The 17,533-nt window shown below is 35.4% G+C and overlaps 4 protein-coding genes across 9 annotated transcripts in view; 3 read left to right on the top strand and 1 right to left on the bottom strand.

Moving 5' to 3' along the window:
• The window catches only part of LOC109532738 (endoplasmic reticulum junction formation protein lunapark-B), a gene marked incomplete in the record, with an annotated part of 5,643 nt that extends 5,013 nt beyond the window's left edge, over nucleotides 1-630 (top strand). The window contains 1 exon segment of the mRNA XM_048667521.1: nucleotides 1-630. Within this exon segment, the coding sequence (XP_048523478.1) occupies nucleotides 1-2 (2 nt within the window).
• A 390-nt stretch (nucleotides 631-1,020) lies between these two features.
• LOC109532736 (protein prune homolog 2) lies at nucleotides 1,021-4,454 on the top strand. 2 transcript variants are annotated; one of them, XM_048667519.1, is made up of 7 exons: nucleotides 1,022-1,208; nucleotides 1,271-1,603; nucleotides 1,889-2,053; nucleotides 2,754-2,930; nucleotides 2,989-3,247; nucleotides 3,307-3,519; nucleotides 3,582-4,454. In XM_048667519.1, exons 2-7 carry the CDS (start codon nucleotides 1,318-1,320, stop codon nucleotides 3,706-3,708), a joined length of 1,227 nt encoding a protein of 408 aa, XP_048523476.1. In that variant the 5' UTR covers nucleotides 1,022-1,208; nucleotides 1,271-1,317; the 3' UTR covers nucleotides 3,709-4,454. The 2 variants fall into 2 exon arrangements, with proteins under 2 accessions (XP_019753314.1, XP_048523476.1); XM_019897755.2 differs by having other exon boundaries at nucleotides 1,021-1,603.
• A 75-nt stretch (nucleotides 4,455-4,529) lies between these two features.
• LOC109532732 (ATPase family AAA domain-containing protein 2) lies at nucleotides 4,530-14,608 on the bottom strand. Of its 4 annotated transcripts, none has more exons than XM_019897746.2 (24): nucleotides 14,488-14,608; nucleotides 12,989-13,056; nucleotides 11,581-11,791; nucleotides 11,365-11,503; nucleotides 11,173-11,300; nucleotides 10,838-10,983; nucleotides 10,503-10,782; nucleotides 10,203-10,442; nucleotides 9,941-10,049; nucleotides 9,674-9,878; nucleotides 9,418-9,606; nucleotides 9,106-9,354; nucleotides 8,838-9,050; nucleotides 8,592-8,773; nucleotides 8,206-8,392; nucleotides 7,915-8,100; nucleotides 6,971-7,260; nucleotides 6,727-6,912; nucleotides 6,490-6,680; nucleotides 6,193-6,389; nucleotides 5,625-5,788; nucleotides 5,463-5,560; nucleotides 5,201-5,376; nucleotides 4,530-5,139 (listed from the first exon to the last, which is right to left on the bottom strand). In XM_019897746.2, exons 2-24 carry the CDS (start codon nucleotides 13,040-13,042, stop codon nucleotides 5,062-5,064), a joined length of 4,098 nt encoding a protein of 1,365 aa, XP_019753305.2. In that variant the 5' UTR covers nucleotides 13,043-13,056; nucleotides 14,488-14,608; the 3' UTR covers nucleotides 4,530-5,061. The 4 variants fall into 4 exon arrangements, with proteins under 4 accessions (XP_019753305.2, XP_019753306.2, XP_019753307.2 ...); XM_019897747.2 differs by having other exon boundaries at nucleotides 10,844-10,983; nucleotides 12,989-13,059; XM_019897748.2 differs by having other exon boundaries at nucleotides 6,490-6,668; nucleotides 12,989-13,059.
• A 744-nt stretch (nucleotides 14,609-15,352) lies between these two features.
• LOC109532751 (transmembrane protein 68) lies at nucleotides 15,353-17,274 on the top strand. 2 transcript variants are annotated; one of them, XM_019897790.2, is made up of 6 exons: nucleotides 15,353-15,773; nucleotides 15,833-16,069; nucleotides 16,159-16,326; nucleotides 16,378-16,568; nucleotides 16,625-16,828; nucleotides 16,889-17,274. In XM_019897790.2, the coding sequence occupies exons 1-6, from the start codon at nucleotides 15,728-15,730 to the stop codon at nucleotides 17,018-17,020; spliced, it is 978 nt and encodes a 325-aa protein (XP_019753349.1). In that variant the 5' UTR covers nucleotides 15,353-15,727; the 3' UTR covers nucleotides 17,021-17,274. The 2 variants fall into 2 exon arrangements, with proteins under 2 accessions (XP_019753349.1, XP_019753350.1); XM_019897791.2 differs by lacking the exon at nucleotides 16,159-16,326.
• Nucleotides 17,275-17,533: the final 259 nt, after the last annotated feature.

Here is a 17,533-nt window from a genome sequence, read left to right on the forward strand (position 1 = left end):
AAACAAGACTGAACTCGTTTTTTCTTTTGGTTGCATTTTCTTCGCAGCCAAATATTTCATTTGTTTATTCGGAAAGTCTATAACGTAGTAATTTATTCAGACGAATTCTTAAAGCTTGATTTCGATATCCAATAAAGGGCCTACAATTAGCATCGTCAAGCAATAAATATTTCTGCCAATTATGCTTAATTATAACTGTATCTAGGTGAAGTCACAGTTACGACAGTTAGCTCATTAGGGGTTTTAGTTTTCAATATTCCTTGTCCTGATTGTGTTTATGTTTTAATTTATTTCTTTTTGTGTGTCATTTTTACTAAAACGTGTGTTAAATGTAAATACGGAATATTTGCGGTCGATTATTCGTTAGAAAACTTTAAGCTAGACTATTGATTTAACAAAGTCTATTAACCAAAGTTTCATTTTATGTTTTATTTCCATACTTTGAGACATACGTTTTTTTAATGGCTCTTTAACAGAGTTGAAATAATCCCGAATAATTATGTTAAATCAGTGTTTAGGTTCAGGTTTTTTGACTAACGTCTTTTTTTGCATTCACTAATTCGGTTCAGGTTTTGTATATACCGGATTGTTAATAAGATTAATATAAGCTTTGTCACTGAGTAATAATAATACTGTGTTTTTTACTTAGTTTCCAGCTGAAAATTATTTTAATAGGGCATAATTTTAATATATTAGAAAAATTTGAAGGACTTGAAATATTTTAAATTATTTCGCTTCATTAAATATATTGCGAAAACCACCCAGTAAAGTATGTGAGAGATGCGGGGAAAAAAATAGGCAATGCCAGTAATGTTCATGCATAGTAAAATATGTTTGAGTACACATGCCTTGAGCACGCACGCATAGCAAAGAACCTTGTGTTCACTGGCCTTTCATAAGAGCGCAAGGCGCGTTTTTACTGTTAATGTTCATATTTTTACAAGTAATGCACAAATAGCCTTTGTAAATATTTTTTATTAAAAAGAACGTTATCGATTGATTTTTTCGCCAAATTCTATTCATTCCTACTCGCAACATCAATCAAACTTGACACTCGAATGCGTTTAAAAATGACGGAATATATCAACACTTCAACAACAATTTAAGTGATTTTCAAGTGCAAAATAACTGACCTTACTTCGAATAATTATTATTTAAGGCTTGAACGATAAGATACAAATCGACGGTTTTTTTCTGAACAATAAAAGGTGAAGTCTTTAAATACAGAATTTTATGATGGAAACCACTTGCCCTACTTTCGATAATGCAGGATTACAAATCAGCGAACATGCAATAAGTTACCCCACAGGCGACCAAATGTCCGAAGAAATATTTGAGTCTAAAAGGAATGATACAGTAATAAGCCGAACACTTCCGTTAACCGAAAATGCAACGAATTCCCATCCCTTAATGTATTCGCCTAGTTCTAATATGTCGCCTGATTTTCCCGATGTTATTCCCGAACAGGCCAAGAACAAGTACAAAGAAGCCAAGTTTCACCCCGAGGTCCAAACTGCAGCATTCGACAACAGTACTGATTCCTGTGATTCATTTGAAAGGCAATTAAATTTGTCACCATCCGAATATGATGAAAAGTTACCTGGTAAGTGGTTTGCATCTGAGGATGTGTGAAGATGGATGAATCCCTGTAAGCTTTCGAGGGAAACACCCCTGGAGGTGGCACTCATAGAGAAATTATTTTACTTACTCTATGGTGGCACTTGTGTTTGCAAAACATCAGGAAGAAATTACTTTCCGAATTGATGAGTTTTTCGGCTGTAGTGCTGACGCGCAAAAACAACGCTTTAGCTCGGATACTTACACAGAAATCAGTCCAGTGTTTTTCCGATTTATAGCCATATTTTATTTTTACTTAATTTTGTTTCAGATTTTCCTAAAAGCCCTTCGGCTTTAAAAAAGCTACTCAAGTATGAGTTACCTGTAGAAACCTCTTATGAACCTACTAGTGATACTGAAAATGAAAAATCTATTTATGAAGCCCATTTAAGCTCCAATCTGCAGAACGTCTCTCTTACAATGACTGAGAAAGAAGGTAATGGACACTTTTTTTTTTGTTTAATGGACACTTTTTGAAGAAAAATTCTTGAGAAGTTGCACAGGAAAATAGTAGTTGGCAAATATTCGATAAGTGCTTTTATTAATTTCTAAAAAAAAAACATGTTTTACAGTCTATACAAGAAGCCTATACATTCGACAAAAACAATTCTTGGGTTTCTAAAAATTCGTATACCTTAATGTTAATTTTAGATTAACGCTTTTTTTATAATTGTTACCGTTTTTTGGAAAATCAGTTCAGTTCGCTTTACACCGCGCATGATGCACGGTTGAATGAGACTCTGCTACTACTAAAATGGCAAATTGAACTTTGCGAATGTTTCATTTAGAAGCTATTTTGAGCTGATACTGTTAACGAGAAAGGAAACCGTTTAATGTAGAAACAACCGCGAAAGAGCAGCGCTTCTAACGAAATCCGAGCATTGGTCGACGCCTAAAAAATGTCAATGATACAAAAACTCACTAAAAAATCGCGCTCCAGATTTTGAGAATCAGTGAAGAAGTGTTTCTTACGTATAAAATTGCGGCTAAATGTTTGAAAAACTGTGAGTTATAAAGAAAAAACTTCCAAAAACTGCCAAGACATCACCCAATTTTTTACAAGTAATATTTGCAGTAAAACTATATAACATAGCTTATATAAAGTATATTCTTCATGGCTATTTTATTGTCTTCAGGCAACTTAAACTTTCTGGCCCATAACAAACGCAGCAATAAATTGAGACATATCAAGTTTGTGCATAGGGAAAATCAGAAAAGCGATGTTTCCTCTATGGATAGTGACTCAGATGAGAGTCTCAAATCGGATATCTTTGAAGATGACGCTGAAAACTTTAAAGCTGATCTGGATGAAGGTATACATTCGTTAATGGTGGCATGTTTTCCGATTTTCTAAGCTACTTGGTGTTTTAGATAATAACACATCTGAACCGATAGAGCCGTTAAGTGCAGAGGAAGAAAGACGGCATGCTCGAAACTGGCAACGGATGATTCTTCCTGGTGGCGAACACAGAACGATTGATATGCGCGTTATTGAGCCCTACAAAAGGGTTCTATCACATGGCGGTTATCTTAGAGCGGGAGGACATACGGCGATTGTGGTGTTTGCAGCCTGTTACTTACCCGACAAGTCACGCGTTGATTATGATTATGTAATGGATAATCTGTTCCTGTAAGGTTTTCAGCATATTTATAGTTAAATATTTGTTTTTTTGCCACTAAACCTTTCAGATATGTGTTGTGGACGTTAGAACGGCTAGTCACCGATGATTATGTAATGATTTATCTTCATGGAGCAGCCAATAAGTTGCCCTCGTTTTCTTGGTTGAAGAGATGCTATGAAATGGTCGGTAGAAAATTGAAGAAAAACTTGAGCCATCTTTACATCGTGCATCCAACGCTTTGGATCAAAACCATGCTGTATATGTCAAAGCCCTTTATCAGGTTTGTGTTTGTTTGGTGTTTAGTGGCTTTCTCCTTAATAATTATACTTCCGTTTTTTGCAGTTCCAAGTTTTATCGGAAAATTTCTTTCATCGGAAGCCTCCGAGAACTGCTCACCAGGATTCCTTTGGAAGCAGCCGCAATTCCCGATAAAGTCAAAGCTTTCGATAGTTTGCACGGGGCACAGTAATCTTGGATTCGATTATAAGGTCTATTTTCTTGAATGTTTCTACACATTTTTGAGATTAAACAAGAGGATGAGGGGGTACTTAACTAGTCTAGTAGATCTGTCGAGCTTTAAGGTGAGCATTCCAATTTAGTACGGTTTAGGTGCTTAACGCTATTTTAATTGTTCCTAGTTTTTTTTATCCCGATAGGCAGTATTCATAAAAATCTCTAAAATTCCACTTAGCTTTTCACAAACTCAATAATGCAAAAATTTTACTGACCGTCGTCATTTTTTATGCCAGAGTCCGATTTTCGCCCAAAAATTGCCAATTTACTTCAGCTGGTTTTATGAAATTAATGCACGCAAGTTATGTATTATGTTAATTGTTCATTCCATTTGCTTTTGCATACACACATTTCCAATTCCCTTGGGAGCAGCGCATTGATATTGACGGGCTGATTAATTTGATCGGTCCATAAAATATAGTTCCAAGCTTACAGTCAGCAAGTAAACGTAAGCTTATTGTTAGTTAATTGTTTTTTGTGTTTTCCACTTAGTAACGTGCAATTTACAAAAAGTAGAAAATATACAACGAATGAGCGTCTAGGAATATTATTTGATTTGCAAAATTTTGTTTATATATTTATTTGTATCTTGTAGTTTTCCTTTGATTTGATAATTGTCTGTGGTATTTTTTACATTCCTATTTATTTTACTCATTGTTTTTGAACCAAAAGCGATATTAATATTAAAACTATTATTTCATATTGTGCGTATTTCAATAAACCATCAAGTGACATTTGTTTCCTAAATACGAAGGTAAGTCCAGTAAATTAAAGACAGATATTTACACAGTTTATTTCAACACACTTTTAGAATTATATTCTTATTCTAAGCGCCAATCTTCTAAAACAAAATTCAGAACGTCTCATTGTTTTGTATGTTACTGATACATGTTTTAAAACCCTGTTCATTGCTATTAGATAAGAAATAGTAAATCGATTTTGTTATTGAACCTTGCACGTTTAGAGATTATTATTTGATAAATTGTAAATGAAAGGCACACAGTAAATCACTTTGCAAATATCTTAGGTAAAATCAAAGATGACATTGGAACAGGAAATGATTGCACTTATTAATAAGAAATGGCAAACACTTTTAGACATGAAACTGCAATTTTGAAAGAGACGAGTGACGAAACGTTTAAAAACACCAAACATCATTTATACTAATTTTCCATGAGCTGTATATTAAGTAATAAAAATAATATTTAAAACTATCTACATAAATTGATATTAAGTACTATACAGCAGTACAAATACTGATATAAATATTGGGAGTAAAGCAATAATGCATCTGGCAGTGAAATTATCACTAATATGTTCTCAACGTTCCTTTGGCGACATCAATGCTACAAGATTTTTTAAATCTAAGATATTCCTTGAGTAACTCCTAGAAAATGGATAAAGACATTTTAAATAAAAGGATTGTCGGGATTCAAAACGTTTCTTACGTTTGGCAGTGGGTGCCTAATATGCGTTTTGGAAAATTTCTTGATAATGTCCCCAAACTGGTTGTAAAGATCCAGAAGCTGGCTAAGAGAAAATCCTTCTGTGCCTTTAACGATTTGATCTAGCAGCTTTTCTAAATCGGTTTCGGAACACTCGATTTGTTTGGACTTTTCGGTTCCTGAAATCACAATTGCCGCTTTAAATTTTAAATCGTTACATCTTGATAATCATGTTTATTATACTTGGATATTCATCTGTACTAACCGTTTTCATGTAAGGCCTGATCGATTTCATCAAAATATAAAGGAATATCCAATAATTCAGAGGGGCTAAGCAAATCGCAAGACATTTTATCTGTTGACCTGAAAACGAATATTTTGCCAAATTAACTGAAAAACCGCAATAAAAATAAACGTTTTTACTAACCGTGTCATATGTGATGATGAAACTTCTTTGTGATTATCACAGTTAATGCTTAAGGTAGTATTAGTATCGACAGATTTGCAAGAAGCATCTTCAACAGTGGTTGGTATTTCTATGGTGCTACTATCAGGATCGTTTTTGGATTCATCACTAGATATTTTCTCTTTCTAAAGTTAGATCAATGTATTAAACTTGTTCGGTAAATCTCAAGTATGGGAGTAATGAAATGGTTAAAATGCATTAAGTATAATTATGCTTAGACATGAAAAGTCGAGTTCAGAACTGGAATAAAACTCCTTATATTTATCAAATAAAATTAGTTTTAAGCCGGTCCCGAACCCACTCAGACTTATTCAGATGTTGACTCTGCATGTGTTCTACATAAAAATAATGTAAAAAAGACTGAATAATAACAGTTAGTTACAATATTAATAGCGAGTATATTTTTGGGGTGTGACTACGAAAGAGTTACAATAGTAAACAATACAGTCAATAAGTGAAATTACTACATCTAAATAGGATTATTCTAAAATATCAAAAAGCAATTAAGTTCAATTATTAAGCTACTTACCGACTTGTTTGCCGGTATGTCCAGTTTTTGTCTCTTGGATTTCCTTTTTAAGTATCCATTCTGCCAGTTACATCTAATCCTGCGTTTCTTTATGCGAGATATTGTATTTCGTGACCTATCCGGAGTATCTTGCGAATCAACATCGCCAATTTCAACAGAACCTTTTTCTTCTATATCTAGGTTAAGTTGTTGGAGATCTAAGAGCATTTCGGAAAATAAAATTGTACTAAATACCCAACACTTGTTCGTTATTATTTTCGTTCAATCAATCGCAAAGTTCGAAGTAAATGTACTTACTTGGTGTAATCATGTAAGAGGGTAAATATTTCGCAGTGCAAGCCTTTCTTTGTTTCCGCTGCTTTTTAATATCTTGGCATTTATCCTCAAAATCGCTGTCCATTTCAGTCTTAATCAACGTATAGGCATAATCGCGCAACGAGCACGCTCGATGTCTGATTTGCTTATCTGCAGAGCTCCTGCAAGATTTACTTAAATTAAATTAGTGATCAGTAAAAATATAAGCTGTATACATACTTAGCCGGATTGTATTCTAGAGCATTCTCACAAATTAAATCGATATCCTGCAAAAAGTCTTTGGCACATTCATAGCGATGAAAATCAACTTTGGTCATCATCGTTTCCAAATCCATCGGTTGCTTTATAATTTCTGTATAATCAGGTACTTCTTCGGTGTCGACGGGTTTGGTAAACATAAAAAATCTAAAACAAAACCATTACAATCGCGACCACAACTAAACAACCATACTGTGATACGTACAATTTATTATTGGCGAGCTTTTTACACATATCTCGCAAAAATATTCTCAATTCCCTTAATGTGTGCTCTTCAGTCTCATAAAGTTTTTGAGCTTGCTCCTCAGTCAGCTGTATAGGCGGCGGAGTGTCTTCTCGAGGTAGCGACGGAGGGGTTACTGGACGGTCCCTGGCCTCTCTTATAGGTCTCAAGCAGATATCGATTATATTTCTGAAAAACTGACGACGAGCTTCAGCCTTCGGGGCAGATACTTCTTGAATTTCCTTCCGGTAATGTGAAAATAGCTCTCGAATCTGAAAACAAATCTTTCATTGAATGAAATAGATCAGTCGGATTAGATATTCCCGGGCACTAAATGGTAAAGGATTATTGCAAGGATGCTGCAAAATGAGACAACTGAATTAAACTGTTCATTTGTTTACTAAAAAAACCCGAGTTCAGTGTTTTTTTTAAATTTTCTATAGTTTAATTAAATCTTAAATTAGTTTTGCTTTTAAACAATCGTACTATAACTTCTTTTGGACATCTTTGTACCACTTTGTACAATTGGTATAAATTTCAACTGAAAATATTCATAACTTTTTGTTCATTCCTATTTGTTAGATCAAAAAGACTATTGCCAGATTGTAAATAAGTTTCTTTTAGACGCTGGAAAGACTTCTCCAAGGATTTATTTTACTCGTAAAGTGTTATACTACAACGTACAATAAAGGAAAAGTTAATTACTGAAAGATAAATTGTTTAAATATTAAGTTAAAAATCAGGTATATTTAATGTTAAAAGTCAATTTTCAAATTTATGCCACTTGATTATATGTTTATAAAGACCTTCTAAAAAGATTTAGGATGATTTTTTTGAAGTATAACTAAATTGATTACAAAAAATTTCAAAAAACGCTTCCAATAATTTAAAATCTAATCTGACTGCATTAAGAGCCCAGTACATACCTCTTTGGGAAGTTGGTTATAGGAGACGTCTGCTGCAGCCAAAATCAAGATAGGAACATTGGGGTCAATTTCCTTCAATTGGGACAAGTAGATCGCTTTAACAGTATCAGAGGCCAGTTTCCACCAGCGGTCTATATTTGGAATATATATTATGCTTGGAACATTCTTTCTTGCTTCATTGAATATCTGCAATATCAATTAGAGAATGGACTTTAGTTCTGTCGTGCCACACTTTGCTGAGTGTGTTGTCTGCTTTTTACTTTTTACAGCTAAAAATACTTAAAGACTCACCTGAATACATGCTTCTTCAGGCAATCTTCCTGGTTCGCGATACAGCGTGGCTAAATCCAACAGATAGGAGTGAATATGTTCCATCCTAAACAGCAAATCTGGGCCGATGTGATTCGATTGACCGTGCTGAGCACCATCTCCAGCCAGAAGTAATTGCGCCGGTCTTAAGCTTGCCGAAAGTTTCACTCTAATTATACAATAAATCAGTCAAAAAAAAACTAATGCCTCCAGCGTATCAACCAATTTTTCCGAGAAGTAAACATATGTAATGCAGTTAGCCGGTTTTTCCACTCAATAAACTAGGCCCTAAGTCATGTTAAAAAATCTCATTTGATAGGAAAATAGTTAGCGTAAAAAAATTAAATGCTTTAAACCTTAGTACTTACTTGGCCAATGAAGAGTTCAAGCCGTGTGGGAAAGTTTGCTCCAAAGTATCTAATGCGTTTTTAATTACTGGTCCCAGCAATGGTTCCAAAATGTTAAGTAACTTTTTCCCCAAACCCGAGGCTACTCTATGTGAGGCCGGAACCAGCATCGACTTGGCCCTCAAAAAATCTACCTTGTTCACCTTAATAGAAAAACTTGTTAGTTGTCATTTTCATTGTTCCAGCGAATCCCGGTTGCCCTCTTACCTTAACGCTTTCAGGTTGCAGTAACAATCTGTGGTCCGAATTGTAAACTTGTGGGTATGTTCGTCTGAAACTTTGAATAACGGCTTCGGAACAGAGCGCTCTCAAGTCCGATCCACAGTAACCAACAGTGCTTTCTGCCAAAGTCCCTACCAGCTCGTCACTAGGAGGTTGCGACCACTTAGCAACATGAACTTTCAAAATGTCTTCTCTTTCCTGAAACCCAATACTATATAGCTCCTATATTAGTGTTTCAAATAAGCCGACTTACCGTTTTCGATGGTAAAGGAAAGAACAACTCTCGATCGAACCTGCCGGGTCTTCTCAAAGCCGGATCGATGGCATCTATCCGATTTGTAGCCCCAATAACAATCACTTCGCCCCTATCGCTTAAGCCATCCATCAGGGCTAAAAGTGTGGAAACAATACTCGCGTGCACTTGGTCTTGTCTTGAAGACCTTATTGGAGCCAGGCCGTCCAGCTCGTCGAAGAATATAATGGAAGGCTTCATTTCGGCTGCCTGCAATAATCCACATAGAACAATAATTAAGAAAAATTCAGGGCCTGTGAAATTTAAATATACCTGCTCGAAAAGTGTCCGTAATTGTTTCTCGGATTCCCCAAGCCATTTACTCAACAACTCGCCACCCTTCATCATAAAGAACGCCACTTTGCGGTTTCCAAAGCTGGATTCGTTTGCCAGCGCTCTGGCAATCAAAGTTTTACCGGTACCTGGTGGACCATGAAATAGTACGCCTCTGGGTGGTTGAACCTATCAAGATGTTCATAAAAATTAAAATAACTAGCAGCGACAAATTTGTTTTCAACTTTCAACTGACCTGAAATTGTTTGAACACTTCTGGATACATCATTGGAAGTAAAATCATTTCCTTCAAGCACTGGATGTGGTTCTGCAAGCCTCCAATGCTGCTAAATCGCACAGATTGGTCCAGCATCTCCGGTTTAATCGGTTCAATGTTCCTGGGACCGCCAGCTCCCGTTTTGAGCATTTCCTTCTTCATATGTTGGTTTTTTGGAGTTTTTCTATTCGAAATAATTCACTATACGTTTGAAGAATTTTATAAAATTTACTCCAGAACCCCTACCTAAAACGGTCTTCCGAACTCGACGAAGAATCAGAGCTTGATGAACTTTTCCTGCGGCGTCTTGTGAAGATTCTTCTGCTTCTCCTTTCACGTAACACATACGTTTGCACTAGAAATGAACGTGTTTCTAGTACAATATTTTTTCAAATTCATATTTTAAAAAAGTTAAGCCTTCAAATGACCAAAGAAGGGATTTATATGATTCAAAAAGCCTTTGAAAACAATACATATCTGTATAAGGTTCCACTCAGAATTCACTTACTTGCTTTGGGTGCAGCTTTTAGTGGTCTATTTCTCAATGAGTATTTTCGCCCGCCTTCGTCTTCCTCAGTCTCTAAGCTCTCCGATTCCGTCTCTTTATCTCTCTCATGATTTATGTTTTGTCGAATGCGAAGTCGGCTTTGTCTAGTGTTTCTCCTAGCCGTAACCCTTTCTTTTGTCACCTGTTCTTCACTACCGGATCTTTGTTGTGTAATCTTCTCTTCCATACCAGGTTCCTTAACTGAAAATGAGTATAAAGACATAGTTCTATGTATAATTTTATCCCTTAGTGTCTGTCTACCTTCTTCCTGTTTGATATCATCGACTTCCACGTCTTTGCTCGACTTGCTGTCTTCATCTGTATTTCGCTCCGTTTTTGAGCTTCTGGTTTTCAAGGGTTTTTCGTCTTCCTTATTTTCCTTGTTGTTTGAGTCGCTGTTAGTAAGCTCAGTATGGACCATTCTCACCACACGTCTTCCAGATCGACGCGTCCTACGCGCAATTGTCGGGCTATCATCATAAGCTTCGTAGTAATATCCAGGTTTTGTCATTCTTCGGGAATGTCGAGTAGCTCTTTGCGTCTGAACAATAAAACAATGGAATAATAAAATAAGACTATTGTCGATTTTATTTTACCTCTACATTTTCATCAGGCACATCGCGGCTATCTTCTTCCGAATATTCCACATTCATATTCGGATATCCTACTTTATGCATTTGGCTATCTGCAAGCCAACTTCCTTCGATATTTCTGGGTCTTCTAGTGGAACTCGGCAAAGCAACTGTTGGATACGTTAAAAGAAGTATAAATCACCAAAATTCTTATTCATTAATCAATTCAATTTAGAAATGTTCTATTGAACTCGAAATCGAGCGAAATTTACTATCACTATTCTTTCGACAAATCACAACGGAATAACAGAGTTTTTCTACTTCGCCCAGTAAAATGCCATTATTTCTTTGATACTTACTATCACTATCTGTATCCATATGGCTTGCAGAATGATCGGCATAACATTTTTGCCGAATCGGTCGCAAGGATAGGGCTGATCGTCGAAGCATACGCGTTTTTTTTGTTAGTCGATTTTGCCGATGTGTTCTAATCAACACACATAAGAGCTATGAAGTTATGAAATATTTAATGTTGTTTTCACAGAATGTACCTTGGATTTTTATAATATTCTCCTTCAGAAAAATTAGTGTTTTCTAGTAACTCGTCTTCCATTTTCCTACTGGCATAAACTGCCAATCTTCTTCGCTCTAACGATATCTGTTTATGAGTGTTCCTTGTGGATCCAGTTGCTAAATACATATACAAGTTAATCGTCAAGTAGACCTTTTATGGCTTCAAATCATATTCAGGCCTGTACATTTCTTACTGTTAAATTTTGTTTCAAACTCTCGTTGTATAGTCACGACCTTTGTGGAAACTTTTGGCTCTACAGGCTTCTTTTTCAGCTGACTTTGCGGCTTCACCAAAGGGCTATTTGAAGATGTTTCATCATCACTATTGGTCCGGTCTGAATCACTGTCTTTTTCTTTCGCACTAGTCGAACCCGAATCTTGATCTTCTACTAGTTTGGTCGATCCCTATAGGTTGACAAACTCAATATATTTACTTGTTTTTACATTCAATTTGTTATTAGAGTTAAACCAAACAAACATAAATTTTTGCTAGTCTGAAAAATAGCTAACATTACTACTTCTACACTAAATTTTTTATGGCAGGTTTCTTTCAAATGGGTTAATTATATTTCTTGCTATTTTTCTGCGTTTGTTCTATTTACAAAACATGTTATGAAGTGAAACATTAACATTCGGTTACATAACTGATAAATTCATTTTATGAATGCTTTCTCGCCTGGACAAGTTTTCCGAGCTTATAAGCCGTGGGCCATTTGAATTGCTGACGTTTGGTTTGCATCTGCGGTGAACATTATCGAAGGTGAATCGAACAAAATTAAAGTCGAAGGAAACTTTGTCTACTGACTACTGTGGCGTGCATTTGGATGTTGAAGGACCAAAGCGCGCAAATCTAAGTTAACTACTTAAATTCACAACAATTAAACCGCTTTCAAATTGAACAAAATTCACATCAGGATGGCCAGCCCGAGCCAAACCGGGAAAACTTTATAAATTAATAACAATTATACGGCTGGTTGGAATGCAATGAAATGCCTTTCTGGTCTTAACTGGCGCTGCTTAACGGCTGCTAAAAAATTAAAACAGTGGAGGAAAACTGTTCAAAAATGACCAAACCGCGCAAATTCGAATAAATTTCCTAAACTGATAATAACTCCACATTTAGCTGAAATGGAATCAAATTCATCCGGTACTTTCACCGAATCTTATTTGGTCAAATGCAGAAAACAGTTACTTGATACATGATCTGCGTATTGAATAATAACCCGGAAAAGAAGCCGGTGCAAGCTTCAAGCTCGGAAAACTTTTCAACCGTTAGAATCTCTTTAATATTAATTTAATTTAATCCCGTGTGACATAGGGATTTGTACAATATCGAAATGTTATCAAAATCACAAAAAACATTACTTATCAGACAGATTGTTGGAAATTTATTTAAATTTTGCTGATAATTCTTGGTGGCGACCACTTACTTCTGGTCATTTTAAAATTGCGCAATGATGAATGAAGTAACGGGATCTCACTTTAGGACGTACAACGTAAAATACCAATCGGGCTTTCAGCAACAATTTTTAATACATTCGCTTTAATATTTTACTGATATAATATTCTCAACCACTTAGCGAATAGGATAAAGTCACCTACCCTTGTTCGGTGATGGTGACCAGAGTGTGACTCCGAACGTCGAGTGTTCACCATTTTTTATCCAATGGCTGCTATCGACATTAAACTATTATTTAAATTCACTATCCAATGCTTAAGAAACAGTGCATGTTAATAAAAGCCGTGAATCATGCTAACGTGAGTGAAAAAATTTCGAAGCAAATAAAGTTATGTTTTGAGTTCTTTCCAACCTTTCGAAACACTCTCAAGTGTTTGTGAAAATATTGCATTTGTCAATCAGATACTTTTTACCATCCAAAGCAAATTAAAAACCTTTAAAAGTTACCCAGCAAATTGTGATAGCTTTTCATACAATGTAAAAACAAAACGAAAGTTTAGTTAGAACGACAAATAAATGTATTAATTAAAAGTACAAGTAAAGTGTGAAGACTAGTAGTGAGAAGATGTGAAAATAGTTAAATGCATACAAAAGCGATTAAAATAATTGGATTCAAGCAATCACTTTTGTATATTGGCGGACCGCATTAAAAAAGTTCTTTCCTTGCTTACATTATGTCTATGCAAAGCAAAGCAACGTTTTTTTAGGAATTCCGTTGACACAAATTCAAGTTTTCAAAAAATCCTCACATTAAACTTCAATAGAAACCTTTGGTGAGAGGTGAGTTAAATATTTAGAAAACACTCTTAAAGAAACCATTGTATTCTTAAAATTATTGTTTAGCCCTCGATTTCTTGGGAGATAATACCACTTGACTACACAATAGTTCAGAAAGTCTGTTAAGGGATTGGCGATTTCGATCACTTTATTGAGAATTCGAAAAGAGTTAGGCGACCTTAAAAGACCTTACTTTGAAATTAACTATAGACAACTGAACCACAAAAAAACAAGGGATACATATTATTTCGACTCCACATGGGTGGTTCTACACAAAAATAACTGATTAACAGTTCCAATAGATGTATTACCTTAATGCCCTGTGAATAGTGTTGTTAAAATTATTTAGTAACTGGAAAATCTCCTTACAACCGAACAAAGAGTGAGCAGCAACCTCTTCACGGTACAATCATAAAAATCAATAAACCCAGACAATCAATGCAGCGAAAAACTTCTAGTCCTGGATTTTAAATATGTGTTTTAGTTATGCAATGCGATTACAATAAGAAATTGCATTTATTCAAGGCAGAAAATCCATTCATAGCTGCAAGGCCAAACCTAAATGCATGCACTACTCTACGCCATTGCAGTTCTGAAATGAGAACGATGGCTGGGTTTGGTATTACTTAATTTAGCCCGATTTAAGCCGTGGCTTCTTGGCTAGAAGCAATTTAGATTATTAGATAGTGAAAAGTCAGAGAGGTGGTAAATTAAACAACCGAATGTGGTTTGTTTAACTATTTCCAAACAGCTCTACCCAAAACAATAGCGTGATAAGGAACGAAAAATCCACCGATTACTACTGAGACATCAGGATTATTCCCCTGGCCAAAAACAAGAATTACATTTAAAGAACTGTACTTACCAACTAGACACAGAGGTTGTCCCTTTTTTGTTAGAAAAACTGTTTAATCGCAAGCAAAACATAAAACTCACAACTGAAAAACCACACTTATTTTCCCCGAGCTCGGATTGTCACTGGTCGTTGTCACCGTTAGGCGCGTTGTTGCCGTAGCTGCGTAGATTCATACCGATTCAATAGTGTTGTTTTGCGATATCGACGGTTTCTCTTTTAATAAGAGCTGCTTTTGCCTTTAAAAACCTTCTATTGGGTTTTGTGCGAAAGCAATTATCGTATGTAAAGAATCAAGCTCAAAATATCATTTTAGTTTTCTGGGCGTGGTCTTCAGTGACGTCATTAGGAGGTTTTTCAGCAAACCATCTCTAAAGATGCAAGCTTTTGTTTACCTAAAGGCTCGAGAACTTTACCAGTTTCAAGCGATAATTGCCAATAATAAATTGTTTTTTGATCCCCATTAATGATTGGTAAAAACAAGCACAACAGAAACAAGTTAAAATCAAGTTGTAAATTTTTAAAAGCTAATTAGAAAGTGTTGAAATACAACATACAAACAGCCTTCCACTTTTGTAATGGAACTTAAAATCAGTTCATTTCAAAACGTTTTTTCTTTATAGTTTATTAATAAAGTTTACAGTTTCGACAAAAAATAATAAAATAACCATTTTTTCCTTCGATGAAAGGCAGTTTTATAGGAAATAATTATCATTAGCAGTAGTTTTACTTAGGAATATTTTTTTAAATGATGGTACATACAACCAAAGGATAACTATTTGATACGCTTGCCTTTTTTGTCTTAATTTGATAAACTTATAATATGCTTTGATTAATGTAACATCTTGGCAATGCTCTAGCAAACATCCACGTGTCACTAGTCACTAGTCAAAATCAGCTGCTACTTAATGACAACACTAAACATTTTTGCATTGTTTTCAAATACATTATTGCCCCTTAAACAAACAAACTGAGACTATTGTAAGATAAATTAATCTCAAGAACAGGCGAAATCCTGATATCGGATCATAAATGATATTAATGACCTATCAACAGGGAGATGAGACTGAGAAATTAACCGGTTTTTAATTGTCTTTCTAAATCTCCTCATGCCTCATTGCAAGTAGATACCGGGCCTTTGAATATAATTATAAACATTTAAAGATGTTTAATTGATTGGAAATGGTCTAATTTTGCATAGTCATTGCATTGTTGCTCGGGACAGGTACTGATCTTATTCGAACTGAGTGAGATGCTTACAATCAACCAGTTTATTCAATTCATCAAAGACAACACAAGTAAGTGAGTGTAATGACCCATACAAATAAACCAAGTAAATAGATTTGTTGTGTTTCAGTTGACTATGTCGATTTTGACTATTCCCTATGGTTAACCTGGTGCTTAACACCCCTGGTGGTTACATTCCTGCTGCCTGTAGTAATCGCTCTATTGCTCTATCTAAGCGCATTCACATTGTACATTTATAAGCTGCATTGGGGCCGGCTGCGAACCGCTTTAATCACTGGAGATAAATGGGAGGCCGCTCGAAAAGTTGTGGCAATTATTTGGGATGCACATGGCTGGATTTGGCATGGTAAGTATTAGCAAATCACTAAGAAACACTGTATAATGGACATTGTTATCGCTGGACTTAATCTGTATTTCGCAATTTATTCACATTAGGATACGAAATTAGTGGCCTAGAAAATTTGCCGGTAAATGGACCAGCTCTCCTTATTTATTATCATGGAGCGATGCCAGTGGATATTTACTATTTCTTAGCGAAAGTTTACCTTTCGAGGAACAGAATCGTTCATACTGTGGCTGATCACTTTCTATTTAAAATACCAGGTTAGTTCCAGTGGTAATCGTACTAAGTAAAACTCAGTTATCTCGGTTTAGGTTTCAGTATACTTTCCGATTGTATGAGAGTGATACCGGGAACTGTCCAGTCTTGTTCCAAGCTGTTGAAAGAAGGAAATTACCTGGCTATCGCTCCTGGTGGCGTATATGAGGCGCAATTTAGTCTCAATTATAGCTTAATGTGGAAGCGACGGTTGGGCTTTGCCAAAGCGGCTTTAGAGTCTAAAGTTGTAAGTAAAACTTTGCTTGCCAGCCATTTTTTACTTGCATGCATTTTGGTTTTTAGCCGGTGATTCCAATATTTACTGAAAACTTGCGGGAAGCCTTTCGCACCATGCATTTAGGGCGCAGGTTGTTTTTAAAACTATACACATGGACTAAATTACCATTTGCCCCAATTTACGGGGGATTTCCAGTCAAGATGGTAACACATATAGGACGGCCTATTTACTACGAGCCTGATCTGTCGCCGGAAGATTTGCAGATGAAGGCAAGTATATTTCATACAGTCTGGTTAATGGAACGAAGAATTTGCGTTGATTGTTTTTAGGTAGCCGCTTCACTGGAAGAACTGATCAAGACACACCAAAGGATACCGGGCAATATTTTACTATCCATTCTAGATAGAATACCATATCTTAGAAAACGCCTTAAATCAGGCATAGTGCATCGCTTTGTTTAAATTAATGGAGTTATACCAAGGTGTGCTTTAGGTTACATGTACGGGGATTTCCTTATACGTAATTTACAGAAACGCTTTAATGATCAACTATTTTGTATACCGTATTTTAGGTGAGTTGCAAACGGAACTTGAATGACGTACTTATTTTTATTGACCTTTTACTTTATCCGATATTTTTCCAGACAGTTTATTTGTTCTGTTTGCCTTTTTAAAGCAAATAATTTCTCAAGATAAATATACATATTTATTGTTTAGTTAATAGTTTTTTTTTCTGATCGATATCGGTAACCAACAATTTTTAATAGTTGAAATGAATATAAAAATTTCCATTAGTGAAAAAATTTAAGATCACTTAACATAGTGTTAATTGAGTGGTTCACAAGGTCGAAGTGCGGACATATAATTAGGTTTTAATGGCCTAACGTGAAATCGGTGTTGAACTTTGTTTGATCTTCTTGAACATTCGCCTGAATTTAAAAAGTATTGGAATTATATTTGAGTCAATATTTTTAT

The sequence above is a fragment of the Dendroctonus ponderosae genome, unplaced genomic scaffold (assembly GCF_020466585.1).
Source record: "Dendroctonus ponderosae isolate FM_Combo_2020 unplaced genomic scaffold, Dpon_F_20191213v2 Dpon_F_20191213_6, whole genome shotgun sequence".
In the NCBI taxonomy this organism is placed as follows: Eukaryota; Metazoa; Arthropoda; class Insecta; order Coleoptera; family Curculionidae; genus Dendroctonus; species Dendroctonus ponderosae.

What these genes read in the sequence shown, in the direction of transcription:
- LOC109532751 (XM_019897790.2), top strand. Translation starts at nt 15,728, where the DNA reads ATGCTTACAATCAACCAGTTTATTCAATTCATCAAAGACAACACAA. An exon ending in ACATGGCTGGATTTGGCATG is followed by an intron (nt 16,070 to 16,158) that starts GTAAGTATTAGC and finishes TATTCACATTAG; the next exon opens with GATACGAAATTAGTGGCCTA. An exon ending in CGGAAGATTTGCAGATGAAG is followed by an intron (nt 16,829 to 16,888) that starts GCAAGTATATTT and finishes GATTGTTTTTAG; the next exon opens with GTAGCCGCTTCACTGGAAGA.
- LOC109532732 (XM_019897746.2), bottom strand. Translation starts at nt 13,042, where the DNA reads ATGGTGAACACTCGACGTTCGGAGTCACACTCTGGTCACCATCACCGA. An exon ending in TGCCTGATGAAAATGTAGAG is followed by an intron (nt 10,783 to 10,837) that starts GTAAAATAAAAT and finishes TTTATTGTTCAG; the next exon opens with ACGCAAAGAGCTACTCGACA. An exon ending in AAGTGTTCAAACAATTTCAG is followed by an intron (nt 9,607 to 9,673) that starts GTCAGTTGAAAG and finishes ACATCTTGATAG; the next exon opens with GTTCAACCACCCAGAGGCGT.
- LOC109532736 (XM_019897755.2), top strand. Translation starts at nt 1,234, where the DNA reads ATGATGGAAACCACTTGCCCTACTTTCGATAATGCAGGATTACAAATC. An exon ending in TACAATGACTGAGAAAGAAG is followed by an intron (nt 2,054 to 2,753) that starts GTAATGGACACT and finishes TATTGTCTTCAG; the next exon opens with GCAACTTAAACTTTCTGGCC. An exon ending in GTAATGGATAATCTGTTCCT is followed by an intron (nt 3,248 to 3,306) that starts GTAAGGTTTTCA and finishes TAAACCTTTCAG; the next exon opens with ATATGTGTTGTGGACGTTAG.